General features: G+C 50.8%; 1 protein-coding gene across 1 annotated transcript in view; it reads right to left on the reverse strand.

Annotated features, from left to right (window-relative positions):
* Positions 1–4,329: 4,329 nt before the first annotated feature.
* Positions 4,330–18,814, reverse strand: part of Lrrc1 (leucine rich repeat containing 1) — a 90,637-nt gene continuing 76,152 nt past the window's right edge. Inside the window, exons 11-14 of the mRNA XM_042672094.1 lie at positions 14,206–14,321; positions 8,812–8,984; positions 7,261–7,397; positions 4,330–5,798 (exon numbers count right to left, since the gene is read on the reverse strand). Of these exons, the coding sequence (XP_042528028.1) occupies positions 5,637–5,798; positions 7,261–7,397; positions 8,812–8,984; positions 14,206–14,321 (588 nt within the window). The 3' untranslated portion in view covers positions 4,330–5,636. The remainder of the gene's footprint in view (positions 5,799–7,260; positions 7,398–8,811; positions 8,985–14,205; positions 14,322–18,814) is intronic.

The raw sequence follows: 18,814 nt of genomic DNA on the forward strand, positions 1-18,814 counted from the left end.
TGGCTGACACGTCCAGGAAATTCCTATGTGTCTGCACACATACACACACATATGCTTCCAACCATGAAAGTTTTATGTGTTTATGTATATATGTGTGCACATATAACATACATATAATGCATTTGCTTACATGTTTCTGTATCAGATACCTATGTTTCAGGGTGAGGGGGATAATCACAGATAAAGGGAACTTAAAGGAGTTGAATGAGGAGACTGGCCTCCAGGCCCTGCAGAAAGAACCCAGAGAGTGCTTTGGGGATGCGGAGGCCGGGACTCTGTTGTGTCTTTGCAATCTGAGATACCAGGGGTGGCAGAATTCCCCCAGCAGCTGGGCGTTAGAGCAGGGTGGATGTTTAAAGACCCCTGGACCGAAGGTCAGGTACTGACTCACCAACGTGCACAGCGTGGCTCTTCCTCACTGCAGTCCACGGCTGGGGCTGCATATGCGAACCACATCCGGCCATCAACCCTCGCGGCCTTCTAGGTCCCTCGCCTTGGGGATGCAGCATGGCTGCTGTCCTGAGCACATCCTCTGCTCCCGTTGGCTTGCTTACGTTATCAAGAGCCTAGAGGGGGGCTTGCTGAAGAGCAGAATGTGCCGTGCCTACACACAGCGCCTCAGTGCAAGCGATTAACCACTGGAACCTCCTGTGTGCTGCTTGCACCCAACCCCCAAGTCTATCAGTGAGGCTTAGAGAAAGCGTTGTTCCCACTTTACAAATGAGTCAACGGAGGCCTGGGGAAATGAACAAAGGTCTCTCAGGAGCCTAACCTTAAGGGAAGGCAAGCTTTCTGACACTATGCAGTGTTTCTCCGAGCATGTTCCTTGGACTACCAGCCCAGCAGCCTTGGGAACTTACTGGAAGAGAAGAAATGCAAGCACCTGTTAGAAACGCAAGCACCTGCTATTAGTAGTCACTGTGGGCCTGGTGAATGAGCGGCACTGGTGGAGTTACAGGAGACTCTGGGACCAGTGCTAGACATGGGTGAGGCGTGGATAAGGAGACAGGCCTGCCGTCCTGAGCACCCTCACTGTAACGTTAACCTCAAATAGGGACGGGGAGAGCAGCTGTGGCCGCTCCCCGATACCACTTCTGCAGAGCTGAGCGCACCCACCCTGGTGGGTGTGGGGAATGAACCACACAGAGCTTCGTGTCGGGCTCCCGACACTGCTCCTTCCAACAGGCTGATTGCCAGAAGGGTTTGCTGGGCGTGAGACGTGCCGTCAATGGTAAGGTGCCGTCAATGGTGCCATCAGTCAAGTCACCACAAGTGGCAAAGGGCTTTAGGGAACGAGGCCCACGCACCGCTTCTACCCGTGGCCAGGTGCATGCTGGGATGGAGGCAACGGGCCTACCTGTGGTTTTTCTAGGCTGCATGCCTTTCAGGCGTCCAGGTAAGAGCACGGCCTGGAAGAGGATCGCTCGCTGCCTGCCAGGCCCCGTGAAGGACCCCGAGGTGCGTCTGCAAGAACAAAGGCAGAACAAGAAGGCGCCAGCCTTCCCTAGCCAGGTGGCCACGCGCCTGACCCGCAGATGTTCCAAGATGACTAAAACCAACAGGCCCAGCCCACAGCCTGTTCTCGAAACTTCTCGAACCAGCACCGAAACTCACCCCACCCATTCCAGTGGGCAGGATAAAAAATGCAGGGAGAACGTTCAGTGCCCGGACAAGCCGGCGTGTTGTCTTCTTTTTTTTTTTCTAGTAGTGCTAAGCGAGGTTTAAACAAACAAGCACAGACACCTACAAGAGGAGGGGGCCGGGAGCAGCACCAGGTGTGTGAACCCCAAGACGGCAGCCCCAGGCTCCCCAGGAACTTTCTTGGGGTGCTCAGTAGAAAGCTGGATTATTCGCTGCTTGGGCAAATTGGGCCAATTTTTTTTTAAGCAATCAAACATCGTTTGTGACCTACCTTAAGAACGGTATTTACGCAGCATCGATGTAGGGTGCCACCCTCTAGCGACCCAGCCCAAGCTGGTTTCCTACTGTAGGAAGACAGCGCAAGTCTTCTCTTTCCAACACCGGGGTGGTAGAGCCGGATTCAAATAAAATCAACCACTGCTTAGTCACCTAAGTTTTCTATTCTTCCTCTTTTCTGCTTCTTTAGGAGATCGTTTCCAAATGACAGCAACCATTTTTTTTCTTACCAAATCTTTCGCAACAATGCTTTCTAAAAAGAGAATTTTAAATAAAAAATAGAAATCATGAGTCATCTTTCTTATCCACCCCCCCCCCCCCACCAACCTCAAACTAATCCACTCTATAAGGGCAAGCTAGTAAAGGTAGCTAGGACTTAAAAAAAAAAATCATTCCTAACAGATTAGCTCATTCAAAGCTAAGTACCAATTACAGCTCTCTCAGAGAGCCAGTCACTGAACTGTCATGGGCTTCATGTTGAGATCCTAGCCATTCTTTTCTCGTCACCCACTAACCGAGTTCCCTGTGATTCTGTATGGCTTGCAGAGTTTGACGAGGTACAGCAAAGACTCTGCGAGCACTTTCCTGCAGCACTGTGGAGGAGGGGGTGGGAGAGGCACGGAGCAGACAGAATCGTGGCATTCCCAGCTCCAGGCGCAAACAAGGCTCAAGTTGGCCTCGATCTTCCTGTTCCACCCTAGCCATTGTCCACGAGCTATGCCAAATCAGCTTGAGCAGTTCACCTGGCACCCGCACCGTGATAAACCCACCTCCAACCGTAACCTCTCAGCACTGTCAACACTTTCTGATGGCTCCAGTTCATTAGCTGTTTACAATCAAACGCTGAACCTTAGAAAGAAACCAGGAGAATCCACCCAACCCGCCGGCACCAAGCCAAAGCTCAGAGGCTCGGGGTTGAACTCCGCCTGCCGTGGGGACTGCCGCGCTCATGGCTTCAAATTCCACCACCTGGCCAGCTCAAAGGCACAAAAACCACCTGCAAAGGTGTGCAGACACAGCCTCGGGAGCAAAGGCAGCCCGATCAGGTTCTGCTGGCTGCCTTCCCTTTCCCACCAGCTGTCCGGCTTTTCCAAGGAGCAAACACTCGACAAAGTGGAGATGTGCTCCGCTCCGCAAGTCACCTGCACCTAGTTTTCTAGCAGGGTTCCCTCCACACTTCCAGAGTTCAGCGCCTCCTCTGGGGGTGGCACACGCTGCAGCCATGACAGCAGAACAGCGCACGGCCCAGGAGCGCAAACAAACCCGTCTCAGGCTAGCTGCAAGCTCCAGGACAGAGAGGGCTGCTGGCCACTGTCACTTGTCGGCCTGGCGTCCAGGGGGTGGCTGAGCGTGCTTCTCAGCTTCTGTTTCCCTCAATGACTTTAAAGGGCTACGAAAAAGTGGGCAACCCGGCCCTGCTGAGCTCTTTCCTGACTGTAGCTGTCAACCCCACAGGACACACAGCCCCACACTGTCCTCCATCCTTTCCCCAAGGGCTGGGCTGGATTGTTAACCGACTGCAATCTCAGGGCTACCAATGCTCTCCCCTAGAGAAAGGTCTGGAACTTCTGCAAACAGCCTCAGGAGGGCTCCTAATTCCATGGTGAGGCTGAAGTCTGTTCCCAGCATCCTAAGGCTAAAGCCAAATAAATGATTAGAAGGAAACAATGAAGTTAGATGAAAACAAAACAGACAAAATCCTGCAAATGAAAACAGAAAACCACACCAACCAACCGGACAAACAAGGAAATAAAACAACAGTAGCGACAAACAGCTTAAGCTCGTAACATCTCCTAGAAAACCTGACCCCACACCTCCGGTCCTCACACGCATCCTGCCCCCCAGCCCCCTCCCGAAAGCCTCGAAAAACTGGGGGCGGGGTGAGCTTTATATATGAAAATGAACAAAAAAACCACTGCAAATTCTAGCTGTCCTTAGTGTGAACGTGACCTTCCACCGCGAAAGTCGCATTTTTCTGGATCAGTCCCCGGTCCCCGGTGGGAGCATCATCTTTAATGGCTTAACAAAAAAAAAAAAAAGGAGCATGTGAAAATCTTTGAGTAGAGAAAACAAGCACCTGTGGATTCTAAAATGACTCACGCAAGTAACGAGCTGAGAGCCACGGACTTCCACTGAAGAAGTTTAAAATCATCCATACCCACACGTGTGGCCTACAAGGTAAGAGAATGCAGAGGCAACTTGTAGAAGAGAGGTGCATGCTGTGTGTGTTGGGGTCCAGGGGCCAGCCAGTCAGAACGCACACCTGAGGGCTGTGTGTGAGACGCGCCCGAGCGTAAGGCACAGGGCCTGCCAGAGCAGACCGCGCCCGCCTCCCCGACCACGGGGAACGCGCCGAGGACGCGGCTCCCACCCCCACTCAACACGCCAAATAATCACTTCTTACCGCCCGGCCACGGTCCAGGGTGAGTTTATTAATGGAGAACCCCCACCCCCACACCCCACACGATGCCAGACACCACAATTCTCTTTTGTCACAGCATACAAAATAAATCAACAATCATACTAAAACATACCCAATACCCCTTAAGTTAGCGGATTTAACATTAAATCTCGAAGCAGTATTGTGTTACACTTTGATTCAAATCCTATTTACAAATTGAATTGCACTTGTTTCTGTGAGGGCAGTAGGGCATTTTCCTTTATTACGGTCTGATATCCAAATATATAACTCTTAAAGCTTTCTTGAAGAAGGTTCGCTCCCTTCAGCACGTAACCCACTGAGTTTCTGTGCTGGTTCCTCCCCTGTGCTTTTCTGCTCTACTTTGTTACGCAAATGGCACATGCACACACCGCTGGAGCAGGCAGGACATGGCACCACGACGGGTGTGTTCATGAAGAGCCGACGTGGAAGGAATGGAAGGGAAGCAGTCGAGTCCTTTGGTTCATCTCTGCAAACACACATCAGCCAAGCTAACTCGGCATCGCGGATGAATTCACCTTTCTTTTTGGTTAAGAACGGTTGGTCCGGGCGGTGAGTACAGGCGGCGCGCCCGTCCAGGCGGTGAGTACAGGCGGCGCGCCGGTCGCAGTGCTCGGCCGGGCCGGGCGCAGCTCGTGTGATGTGACACGGGATACAGTAAGGCACGAGTGGATGGTACAAATAAGACAAACGCTGCGAGACGGGTCTGGTTTTCTGCACAAATACTAAAATATGTACCGTCTTCGAGATAAAATTAACAAAAGGAAATACATATTTTTGTTACAAAATACCTATACAAAATTTTAAAATTTACACCATCTGAGCTGCCAAAAAGTTAAAAAAGTGTCAGCCCCCAACATCCAACGCTTTAGCAACAGTAGCTCCAAGAGAACTGCGTTCAAACTCTCCTGGCCCTGCGTGGCGGGGACACAGAGCCCCCTTCCTGCTCTCCCTCACCCCGGGACCAACCCAGAAAGCCGCACGGGCAGTAGTGTATTCTACGCATTACACACAACCGGAATCCAAGCAACGGAAGCCCCCGGCCGGGAGCACACCGCAGGATGGCTGGTTGAGGAGTGAGTAAGGCACTGGGGGGGGGGGGGGGGGGGGCCTTCGAATGGACACGGGGTGGTGGGAGTGGGGGGGAGGGGGGCTGGCAAAGGCCACGGCAGCAGAGGCGCCTCCGGAGTGCGTGGGCCTCCCCACAGCAGGGGAGGACACGGAGCTGAGGCTGAGGAGGAGCTCACTGGTGCAGCGGCCCCTGGGCCGCGGCGGGGAACTACACAGACGTGGTGGTCATGCGGTCGGCGGCGTGGTTGAGCTGGTTTTTGTTTGAATCCAGTCCCCCCGCGGCGTGCGCCTCGTTCCGCAGGCTCTCGGCCGCCCTCTTCAGGTGTCGCAGCTCTCCGGGGTGCGGCGTGGCCCGTCTCTGCAGCGTCCTCTGAAATCACATGGAGAGGCGGTGCGTAGGCGCAGCCGGGACAGACTCACCGGGTTCGCATCCCCGTGCAAGGCTTAAAACCCTACCGAGTATGAGGGGGCAATGGACAGCGCCCCAGAGCGGCCTGCGGGGACCGCGCACGGCCCTGGGGGAGGGGACAAGGGTCAGCGAACCCGTCCCACCAAGATAAACCAAAACCTTGTAAAATAGGAGATGAATTCATATCCCGGGAAATAAACCTCCCTAAACAAAATTACACTTTTAAGCTATACTCATCAGGTACACAGAGGAAAAACAAAGGATTAAATGAAAATCCCAAATCAAATCTAATATTCTATCCAGAAGGGTCTGACTTCCTTCAACGCGCGGCCCGGAGCAGGCGTGGGCCATTTGTAAGCTCCTCTGCTGTTTAACAGGCTACATGCTCTGGAGCTCGTGGAACAGCAGCGTCTTCCCGACGCCCTGGCCCGAGCTCAGGAGGAGCCGCACCAGGTTAACACCCCACCCCACCGGGGAGCACGACAGAGGCCACGAGGCCTCGCTGTGGCGAGCACTAGACATGGGGTCACGCTGCTTCCCTAACTCCCACCCTCACTCCTCCGGTGCCATCTTCGGGCATCGGCTTGGTCGGCCCTTCCCGAGGGCTGCGGAGCTCTGCTCTGCTCTGCTCTGCTCAGCAGGTTCACTGGTGCAAGGGGGGGTAGGGGAGGCAGTGTCAGGTTCTGGGACATTTTCAAGGCTGATGAAAGAAAGGGTGAGCGCTTCTCTGAAATCTAGTCCTGATTTTTTTTTTTTGTCAGACCTGGGGTTTGAACTCTGTGCCTGGCACTATGCCTGAGCCTCTTTGTGCTCAAGACTAGAGCTGTACCACTTGAGCCACAGCACCACTTCTGGCTTTATTTTTTTTAAGTACATTATTGAAGATAAGAGTCTCACGGGAACTTTCTAGCCCAGGCTGGCTTTGAACCATGATCCTCAGATCTCAGCATCCTGAGAAGCTAGGATTACAGGCGTGAGCCACCAGTGCCTGACTTCCTGATTTCTGAACGAGACTCAGGGTTGTCCTGCTAAGATTGCACTAGACTACCTGAAGGTTATGTGGCCTGTGCGAGGGTCCCAGGGCCCCAGCCATAAGGAGGGGGAAGGGAAGAGATTTCATTCAAGGGGGACGGGGGCAGGGGGGAGATTTCTCAATCTTAAGGACGCAGAAAGGGGCAAGTGAGAAAACCATCACAGGGAAATAGAGGCACCATGGACTATTCTCATGACAAAAAAGAAAAAAGGATCTTAGAATTTCATCTGCCTTACATTTTATGACTTAGCATTCCTAAGATCCAAGACTCGTTTTCTAAAATACATATATTCCTAGGTGTGGAAGGGCGACACAGCAAGTGTGCCGCCAGGGTGAACACACGGAAACTCCGCTTCCAGCCCCAGAGGGCCAAGGAGCCCCGGCCCCTACCGTCTCATTGTCCTCTTCATCCTTCTCCTCCTCTAAAAAGCGGATGGCGCTGACCCTGTGCACCGTGCGCTCATTCCAGGCCTCGTCTGAGTCGCCGCTCACCAGGTTCTCCAGCGCTCCACAGCGAGGCAGGTTCTCTGTGGGGACAAGCACCGTCAGCAGGCCCGCCGGCTGGCAGCCCTCTGCTACAGAGGGAGGGCCGGGAGGGCAGCGCCACCCACACGGAGCACAGTCCACTGGCTCGCCCCACCCCACCCCATCTTTGTTTTTTGTGTAAAAACATTGACATCAAAATCAAAGAGAAAAGGGCCTGCGCAGGTTCGTTCCCTTCTTCTTACTAATACATGTTGTCGTACTTGAGAGTGTGTACAATATCTCCCAGGTTAGTGTGTTTAATGGTTCCTAATAGATGTCAGCCACTGAAGGAACCCATGCTGGCGGCCCTGGGGCTGGCCTGGGTCTGCGCTGCACAGGCAGGCGCTCCGCCTCTCTCTGCAGTGCTTAGTTTTGAAGCGGGGTCTTGCCTGTGCCTCCCTAAGTCACTGGATGACCGGCACATCAGTTGTCCAGCCACCGTGTCTTCCCTGGGATTACAGCTGTGTGCTCATCCACAGGCCCAGATGGAGTATTGCCAGCTTTTATGCCCAAGCTGGCCTCAAGTCTTGATCCTCTAACCTCTGCCTTCTAAGTAATTAAGGTTCCACTTGCCTTCATAATCTTTTTTATTTTTTTTTTTGTCGGTTGTGGGGCTTGAACTCTGGGCCTGGGCGCTGTCCCTCAGCTCTTCAGCTCAAGGCGAGTGCTCTACCACTTGAGCTACAGCGCCACTTCCAGTTTTCTGGTGGTTTATTGGAGATAGGAGTCTCACGGTCTCTCCTGCCCGGGCTGGCTTTGAACCGCGATCCTCAGATCTCAGCCTCCTGAGTAGCTAGGATTACAGGCGTGAGCCACCAGCGCCCGGCCATAATCTTTTTTAACACACAATTACTTCAGAACTTTTCTGACTGGTTGTGGGTGCAGGTGGTAGATGCTGGTACCTTTCTTTTAGACTCTCAAAGGCTCACCTAACAGAGCTGAGTGGCAGGGTGACTGGGGACCTTCCTCTCCCCAAAGTGCCACAGTTTCCATCACCCTAGACCTCAGTGACAGATTTACAATAGCATTTTGTGGTGAGTGTGGATAACTTTTTAAAGTGCAGAACAAGGCTATAAGGACTCACGCCAACCCCCAGCTTACAGACAGTGTGTGGTGGGGCTGACCACTGACCCTCCACTTCTTGGTCTCGACTTTAAGGGACCGCTGCCCTTTCCAGGGTACTACATGCTCTGCCTTAACAGCCATTCATAGCTAGACAGCTGCTTACAGAATCTCAGACACAATAAAGAGGTTCTTGTTCTGTAAGGACTGGGCTATCTTCCCAGAGGTGCCCAAGCATGGCCTTCCCTGGGCTGGCTCGAGGGACCTTGCCTGTCTGGGTGGGGTGGGGGACACAAGGGAGCAGGAGGGGACTCCAGAACCCCAGCTGGCTCTTGTAGCCATGAGAACACTCACCCTGACAAGCAGGCTCAGAAGGCAGCTGCGGAAGCAAGACACAGGTCAGTATCTTCTCCCCTGTGCTGTGGTCGGTGTCTGTCTGAAACGTGAGCAGGGGCTGGGACTGGTTGTCAGACAGCCACAGAGCCTTCAGCTTCAAGGAGGTCAGCGATAAAGGCAGATGCAGCAACCTGACAGGAAACAGAGGGGACACCATCAGGAAATCAGCCCCCATCAGTAAGAACCAATGAGAACAGGGAGAAAACCAGCTCCAGACTGGGCTTCAAGGGCAAAAAGATGCTGTTTATAGTAAGATATGAGATTATTAGAGGACGTGATTTATGGTAAGAGATAAGCTCGGTAATGATATTGTTAGAAGATGTGATTTCTGGTATGAGATCTGCTCCTCCATAGACCATTCGGTAGGCACTGCCATAGCTTCTCTCTTTAGGACCTCAAGGCCGCAGCAAAAGTGTTCTCTAGGGAGATTCTTGGGACCCCCCCCACCTTAAATGATTATCTTCGGGCTTCTACCCATTCCCCGGCTCAGGCTCAGGTCAGTAATATCCACATCAGAAAGACCACCTGAGACCACGTTACAAATTGCAATATGACACCTACTATCACTTTTACATTTATGCTTACACAAAGAAAACCTTTCAAAGTCATCTACACTGGGTACTGGCAAATATTACTTCAGAGCATCTGGCCTCAGCCAGGACACATTTGGCAGAATCTGGGGGCATTTCTGGCCATCATGCCTGGGCAGGGGACAGAGAGCCTGGGCCTTCAGGAAGTCAGGTGGGAACAATGCCCAGTATCCTAAGGTGCACAGGCAGCCCCACACAGGAATGCAAGGGTCACACTGGTCTACAACCCTGAGACACTCCTAAGGTGGATGGAACTTAATGCTGTATTTGTTTCATCCAGTATTCCCATCTTGGGATGGCTCTGGGCTACCAGGTGAGGTACCAATCAGAGAAGTGACTTCATCAGACTTCAGTCAGCACACATGGGAATTCAACCATGTCAACAGACTAATATTGAATCAGCAGATATTCATATTAATACTGAATTATCAGATACTCCACAAGATGACAGAACTTGTGGAAATATACTTGAATTGTATGTACAAGCAAGAAAAGATGTATTCCAACATTATAAAACTCACCTAAGACCCAGGAAAAACTGGGTAAGTTACTTTTATTTTGTTTTTATCTTTATTGTAAAGGTGATGAACAGAGGGGTTACAGTTACACAAGTAAGGTAATGAGAACATTTTTTTTTAAACATTTACCCCTTCCCTCATTTTCTCCCACTTACCCCTCCCCACTCCTCCCACCAAGTTGTATAGCTCATTTCCAACATGGTGTCTTGTATTATTGTTGTATTAGTTCATCCTTTGTGCTTACTATTTCTGTGATTCCCTTTCCCTTCCATGAATCAGATAAACTTAAATACAAACAAAGGGGTACAGAAAACTAAAACAGAAAGAAAGAAATAGACATAACTGCATACAGGACATAATAAGAACCTCTTGTTTCCAATTCTTGGCATTCACGTTGGCATGCTTCACTATGGTCCTATGCACTTAGCAATTGGGTTATTGAGACCCTGTGTTGAAAATATCAGACATATTCTAGTTATGACAAATGAGGGAAACCATGCACCCTAGTTTTCTTTGAGCCTGGCTTGCTTCACTCGAGATAATTTTTTCCAGGTCTTTCCATTTCCTTACAAATGGGCAATGTCATTCTTTCTGATGGAAGCATATAACTCCATTGTGTATATATACCACATCTTCTTGACCCTTCTTCCACTCAGGGGCTTCTGGGTTGGCTCCACATCTTAGCTATGGTAAATAATGCTGCAATGAACACAGTTGTACTGGCAGCTTTAGTGTGGCCTTGTTTGTGATCATTTGAATAAATGCCCAGGAGTGGGATTGCTGGGTCAGAGGGGAGCTCTATGTTTAGTCTTTTGAGGAACCTCCATACTGCTTTAGTAAGTTACTTTAATAAATGAAATAATCATTGACATGCACAGAAAGTGTTCTGGCACTGTATCAGCAATGTTTTCACCATAACCAAATTCTCAATATACTAGGTACAGAGGTGAACAAATGCTCCTTTCCTGTGACAGCTGATGCAGCAAGATGGACCCACCCACACAGGCAAGCCAGGCCTGGGGCCTAGGGGTACAGTGCCTAATGAACCAGGCAGGTCCCCGGGAGCCCCACAGGCTCACATGCCCTCAGGAGGGCCCATGACCACACATAACCGCACCATGCACATGGAAAAGGGCGTGTGCCAGTCCCAGAAACCATACGGTGCAGTGGCAGCCCTTCCCCGCCTTGAGAACTGTGGGCACGAGGCGTCGGCCCAGCTCCTCCCTGGGCTCTGTCCTCACGCAGGATGCACAGCATAGTTATTTCTCCCCCACCCTAAACCTGTCTGACATGTTTTCAGATGCAAGCAAGTTTAAAAAAAAAAAAAAGCATTTGCCAAGGATTTTCTTTTCCTGAATACCCAACGAGGCGGGGTAGCACGCAGCATGTATATGCCTTTCTCTGACCCTGGAGGCGTGGCAGGAGGGCTTTGAATTTACCAACCCAGGAAAAGGGATCAAGATCTGTCCCCAAACCAAAATGTTAGTAGGGTTAGAATACAAGGGACATAGCTCAAGTGCAGAGTGTTTGTCTAGATGTGTGAAGCAGCAGGGTTACCCAGGACCATCAGAAAAAAAAAAAAAATCAACAAATCCATTACACATTGAGAAAGCTTCAAGTACCTCACAGTTTTCATTTTATAGAACATGAAGACCTTCCTGTTTGTTTGAAAGTGTTAACTGACACATTTGAGGATGTTTAAAGTTTCAAGTGCTAGGCAAGAAGCACAGAGTGAGACTCAGCACCGCCCTTAGTCCTGACAGCACAAGGAAAAGGCAGACCTGGAAACTGGCACAAAACACAGACAGACACAAACAAGGTCATGGCAACTGGGATTCAGAATAATGAATGGCTTCCGGGCTGCACGCTGAGCGAAGGAAGCGGCTCTGCGAGCGTCAGTAATAAATAAATAACAGCTTCTGTGGATGACAATCAGGATGGGAAAAGCTAGAATAAATTACCAGTCTCTGCAACAGCAGGTCCTGTAATCATATTTCAACTCAGATTGTACAATGTCTAACCCACAGGCTTCCCTTCAAATGAAGTGCTGGCATCAGTGTGCACGCTCCTGGACAAGAGTCCTTCTTAACCCTCTGCAGGCAGCAGGGTCACAAGGAAAGAGGACCCTGCCCCTGTCTGCCTACAGATTCCGTGGGCTGGACAGAACCTCCCAGAGCCTCAACTGGGGCCTCTTTCTCTTAGGTGACCCTGTCCAGCTGCAAGCCAAAAACGGGAAGGAGACAGAGCCTGCTTTCCAGAGAGGCTCATAATATGTCTCTCTTTATTCCAGTACCTAGTGTAGACACAGCAGCAGCCACCGCACCCATCTATACTCATCTGTTCTATTTAGGACCACGCTGCCCCAGACAGGAAAAGCCCGAGGCCACTGTCTATGCCCACAGCCCAAGGACGAGAGCGAAGAAGCAACTAAACCCCGCGCCTCTCCCTTCCGGGCCCATGGCCTTCCTTGCTTCAGAACTGCCACAGGAATTCCTTTCTCAATTAATAACTAAACGTGGCTGGCTCATTAATGTTATGATAACCCTATGGCTTAATACAACTCACAATTTAAAGTTGTTATCTGTTGTTACCCGTTATTGGAATATTTTAGCTTTAGCAAAGTTTTAAACAGTGTTCACAAGTATGTAACATTTCAAAGATAGTCACTGAAATAAGGCAAACGATACCACAAATCTCTAGCGTGAAAGTCACTGTGCTCACAGGTCTGCTGCCTCGAGGGGACTTGTGTCCAGTCTGGCAGACTAGCACACGGTATTGTTCCCGAGAACAAGAAGGCAGAAGGGAAAGTGTTTCCCAGCATTCACATCCCTGCTCGTGGCTCTCAGCACTACGGGTCCTCCCGGGTCTCATTTCCAGTTATGGACTCTACTGTTTTGTTGTCTTTTCAATTTTCACTTTTAATAAAAATTTTAGTTAATATTAGAACAAAATTCAATGTCCACTGCACTGGTTCTGCCATTTGGCGCTACTACTATTGCAAGGAGAGTTGCAAATGCCAGACTTTGTGCAGTGGGTGCACACTTCGGGGGAGCTGAGAATCGCCTCTCCCAGCCCTGCCTCTGTGCTGGGCTTCCAGGGGCTCACCAGCATCGGGCTCCACTCGAACTTACCCGCTCTGCTCTCCAACAAAGTTTCTGTACACTCCCTGCAGTTTCTCGCTTGGCAAGTGCTATTTTTATATGCCGGAGAGGAGACACAGAAACGTCTGCTCTGTTTCCTGAGATTTCCCAAGCGTGGCACTTCTGCAGGCTGTGGAAGGCGGGCTGGGTGACCCAGGCTTATTATTAGTTCCAGTGGCAATACTTCTAAACAGGTGGTGATTAAACACTTCAACAGGCCCTTGCCTGGGCCCGGCTGTGTTATACATGGGCGCACTTGGGTGACAGTGAGGTAACAACGTTTAATTAGATTTTTCCACTCCAACCCAAGCAGCGCAAGAATCTGCCACTTCTTTTTCTGAGAACAGGTGAAGAACAGTTTACAACCACCACCCCCCACCCCCTGCCCACCGTGACCTGGAAGGCTCAGGCAGCTCACTCCAGCAGACGGTCCCCACCCGGCCAGGTCAGCCCTGAGCACTGGCAGCCTCTCAGTGGTCCCAAGGATCTATCAGGAAAGCATTCTCTTTAGAAAGGTGAGCACTCTCTGTCAGACTCTTCAATAAACCACCAGAACACTGGAAGAGGAGCTGTGGCTCAAAGTGGTAAAGCGCTAGTCTTAAGGAAAAGAGCTCAGGGATAGCGCCCAGGCCTCAAGTTCAAGCCCCACAACTGACAAAAAAAAATCCTTCAGCCAAGTGTAATGGTAAATGCCTGCAGTCTTGGCTACTTGGCTCAGGTAGGTGGGGTGGCTTGACCCCAGGAATCTGAGATCTGCCAGGGCAACATAAATGAGACCCCATCTCAAAGCACAACAGAACAAAGCACCATGCACGAGTTGAACGGGACCACACTCACTCCAGCGGAGGGAAGCTAAGGCAGGCCCGTGCCTTTCCCTCAGGCCAGCTCCTCCCCTCCAGCTAGAAAGCATTTCCACACAAGTTTCCACTTGGACAAGGTTGACCCTCACCAGCCCCCCTCCTGGCTTAATTACTCAAGAACCTTCTAGAGCCTGGGGCTGTGATGTAAGCAGCAGGCTGTTCTGTCATGTGGAGCAAGGCAGAGAGCAGGCCGGGACACACACATTTGTTATGTCTCAAACGAAGCCCCCTGGGATGCACTTACCTGTTTCCCGCCACGTCTAAAACATGCAGTTCTGTGGCCTGCGACACCTCTGCGGGTATTCGAGTCAGTCTGTTGTCACGCATGGAGAACACAGTTAGGCTGCAACACCCGCCGATCTACAGTGGGAGAGAAAACACAGCTTTGGTCCCCACTGAGGGAACAGGGAAGAGGCAGACAGCCATTCTGTTTACCAAACAGCATAATAATGACAACATATACCACTTGATTTCACGTCTCACAGTCATACAAAATGCCAAACATACATTAACTTGAGAAGATACGCGAGGCCACTCAAGAATGTCATTCTGGAAGAGAAAGAGAAGCGGTGTTCCCCTGCTGTCACCCATCTACCTGCCGTGCTCCCCAAGCCACACAAGCCCAGACAGACCAAACCTGCCGGCGCGGGAGCTCAGCCATCAGAGACGGCTGACACTACACCCAGTTCGATTCCTGCACTTGGTTCTGGGCTCCAGCTGTAAAAAGGGAGGGGAGGGCTCTGCCTGGTACCATGCACCTTTCCATAGCTTTTGGTCAGTCACACAGCAACTCAGTATATGCACTTTCCCTCGATGAATGCAAAAGCAACAGTTTATTAGAAAACAAGAGTGAAGGTGTCAAATACATGTTAGTCTCCCCAGTCTAAGGCGTGTTAACCCACGTCAACACCATATCAACTTCTACTACCTTCTTTTAAAAAATAATTTAAAGGTAACTGAACTTTGTACATCTGGTCTTCAAAACAGAAGATGGAGAGAGTTCAATAATTCCCCCAAACACATCTGCTGGAACACATCTGTCAGGAAAGCCCAAGAAGCAAAAAGAAGAACAACTCGATCCCGGACACAGTGCGCACGACTCCACAGCACACAGTGTTCCTTCATCCTGACCAGGAAGGCTCCAGAGGCATCTAGGACCCTCTGATACACGGGTCAGGAGTGCTCTAGGCCGTGTGTATGGAGGAAGAGCAAGAGGCTCAAGTCCTCCGTGACATCTGCATGACTCTGGCCCTTTTCTAAAAACACACATGCTTCAACACGGACATGCGATACAATGAGAACCAGAATGCATACTCATGAAACTGCTCCAGACACAAACTTTTCATTTCATCCCTTAGAATATGAACAATTCAGAAATCACACAGCTACTGGATTGAAGCATCTAGTGGATGCAAAGGAAAGCACACAGTAAAAGCAGAGACTAGCACCTGTCCACAGTTACTGCTCCAGAGCTCCCCGGTATGCACAGGCCTAAGACGTCCTTTCTTCTCAGTGTTCACACGCCAGTCAAACTGGTTTACTCACTCTACTGCAAAATATGCCTTCTGCGGCTTTATCTCACCTTTCCTATTTCTGCCTTTTAAAATCGTGCTGGTCACCCAAATTAACCAACTGTCTGCTAATCCCTCTGTAAAGCCTTCCTAGAGCTGTCTGGTCTAGGTAATAAATTGCCATGTGATAAACTGGCCTATATAATAAATCGGTCTACATGATAGGCCTGTGTGATAAACTGCATTCTACATTTCCTTCCTTATTATGGTCCAACACTCTGAACGATAAAAAGTCTCTTCAAGAATCTTAAGAATCTTAAATACAACAGAGGCCCATCAGCTGCACTGGACATGGATGGAAGTGAACTAAGCAACTCAAGGGCAGCGATGGGAGGGAGGAATGAGAGGGAAGGAGGGAACAGCGGACACTAAGCAGAAGGAAAGAACTGTACATATCACCCAATGTGGAAGAAAAGTTGTAGTGTCAGTTTGTAGAGTTCATAAGCGTTTGAGACCATGGTAATGACAACGCTCCTTGTGAAGGTGAAACTGTGTTGGTGGCTTTGGCTAAGTAGCACTGTCCCACAGCACTGTGGAATCGCTTAATCTCAATAAAGGAAAAACCATCTTGAGAGCTTGTTTGGAGGTTCTAGCAGGGGAGCGCAGCTACTCGTATACCCTTGACCGAAGACCGGTCCTCCTCTATCGGGGATGGTCGTCCTCTTCGACTGAGTGCGCAGCTTCGGGAGGGACTCACATGGAGCGGTGAGGGAGGAAGGGGACACCCGCCTAGCCAGCCAGATCAGCCGAATCAACCCTGGCCATCAATGGGGTGACAGATGTCGCAGCCAGATCACCCTCACATCCAGGAAAAAACATCTTAAGAACCTTGATTGCATGTATTTGTGCATGTCTGTCCAGTCCAGCCAGGGTCCTGACCAGCATCTGCTGCCCACCCTGCCTACAGCCATGCGTGGCCAGATACCCGCCAAGTTCTCATTAGCTAACCGTATACACTCTGTTTATGTGCTTGCTCCAAAGTCCTGTCTGCCGACACAGCAATGAAGACAAGGTAGTTCTCCTTTAGGTTTCTCAAACGAGGAGCCCTAATACCAGCCTCAGTCAGACAGACGGTCCATGTCCTTGAGGAAGGAAATCACCAAAACCTCAACCTTCCTAAGGACTGCCAGCCAGAACTTTCTTGCAACTCAGCTTGTCATATCAAAGCTCACTGTTAGGAGGGATTGGAGAAGCTTCCTCACCCGCCCAGCAGAGGGGCCTGGGATGAGGATGCGGGGCGCCCCGCATGGACCTGCACGCGTCAGCACCCAGCGAAGATGCAGACTCCTCCATGAGGCTCCCCACCCCTGAGACCCCAAAGGACGCAAGGCGCCATCACAACCAGCCCGGGAGCCACAGGCTGAGCTGTACTGACTCCACTGTCCCCCGCTGTCCCCTGGGTGGTGCCCGGCTGCTATACTATGCGCACTGTATGGATATCCATTTTCAACTTGTGTTCTAGAATAGCAAACAAAAATTCAAGTGGGTCAGAAGGGGTTCTAAAAGTTCAAAACAAGTTAATATCCCTTAAATGCCTGGAGGGACAGTGTGCGTTCACGGGAGTGAGAGGGCTGTCTGCTGTGCTTAGGGTCCCCAGTCCTGCTCCTCCCTCTCGCGTCTCTGCTGCTGTGGGAAGCCACGCAGCTGCGGGCCCCTGGCTGTCAAAGCCAGTGGTGACCTCCTGACCTCTATTGTCCGTGTGTGGAGCATGCGCTGGGGATGGACAGGGGATGCCTTGTCACTCAGAGCACACGCTGTCCCAGGCAAATGCACAAACACATCTTCCTTCCAGCTCTGCCACATGAAGGATGGCACAAAATTCTGGCTTTTAAAAAAGTTAAGTCATCAGAAGCCTAACTGAAAAGGGGGAGCTCCCGTCAGCGTCTGAGGGCACTGGGCAGGCGGCCTTGAGACCCCCACAGACACGGGCTGGGGGCAGACTCCATCATCTGGGCTGTGGGGGTGGATTTGCTACTTTCACCAGACAGGCCAGAAGCAGATGGTACATCACCCCCCCCCCCCACACACACACACACACACAGCTGTGTGTGGACTGCAGACGCTCGCTCTCACAGCTGCCCAACAAACGCGGCAGAGAGCATCTGTCCAGGAGGCAAAGCCCCATCGGCGCCTAGGCACCCTGGGGACCCAGAATCCGGCTGGTGCGGGTGGGGCTCCGTTTCCCCCAGCTCACCTTCCAAACTGCCCTCCTGCTAGTGTGTTCCACTGTGGAAACTAGTGAGGGACTCCTACTAACTAGTGTCCTCCCACACCTTTTTGTTTTCTCTTCCAGGCTCACAGGGAGAATGTGAGGGCTCACCAGTGGCCTTCAGGGTAAAATGTCTTCAGCACTAGAAATTCTGGGAAGCAGAGTCTCTGTTGAAATAACTTATTACCGGTTATGTTGGAAGCTGATATTTTTAAACTTCCCTTAAACCACATAATAGCACCTTCCCAGAATGCAAGGGGCTGGACCTGGATTCTCTGAGAATGACAGAATGTACTGAAAAATCCTTGCGTGGCTGCTTGGGGTCTGTGCTAAATCCCAGCGATACACAGTGCCCACTGCCCGGGCAGGCCTGCAGACCACCACGGAGCCTGCGCCCTGGATGGCTCTGGGAGACAGACGTGACTCAGTGCTTGCGGGCCACACTAAACCTGGAGGAGACACTCGAGTCTGGTGACACAAAGACAAAGCCTGTCAGGCAAGAGTGATGCAGCCTTGTCCGCTTACATTCCACTGCGCCCAACAGCTGCCCTCCATGGCAGAGATGCACACTGCCTCTCAGCAGCCTCCTCCCTGTACTCGCAACACAAAATGCAAGATGCAAAACCTGGACAGAGTACAAGCTGAGCGTGCACTCTCCTGCAGGACTTCGCCAAGCCTGCGTCTCCACGGAAGATTGTTCTAATGTTCCCAGCATCACACACACTTGGGGCATCGTGTGGCCTTGGTATTTATGGAGTCACTGGCCACTGACATTCAGTAACAGCTGTGGTATTTTTTTTCTTCTTTTATTCTTTTTTCTGATTCTTATCAAGCAGCTTATGCTGGCTGAAAATTTTTTTTAAAAAAAACATGGAAAAAATAGGAAAGCATGATGAAAAGCAATTACTGAACTCCTAACAGACATAATCGGTATTAACGTTTTCAGGTACAACCATGCAGTGTTACCGTCCTGCATCTGCGATTATACACATATACACTCATGAAATGAGTACCAACGCCGTGACCTTCGACACAGACGCTACCAAGCACTTATTCTCATGTCATTACGTTTA

Source organism: Dipodomys spectabilis, unplaced genomic scaffold (genome assembly GCF_019054845.1).
Source record: "Dipodomys spectabilis isolate Male_0828 unplaced genomic scaffold, ASM1905484v1 ptg000669l, whole genome shotgun sequence".
NCBI classification, from domain to species: domain Eukaryota; kingdom Metazoa; phylum Chordata; class Mammalia; order Rodentia; family Heteromyidae; genus Dipodomys; species Dipodomys spectabilis.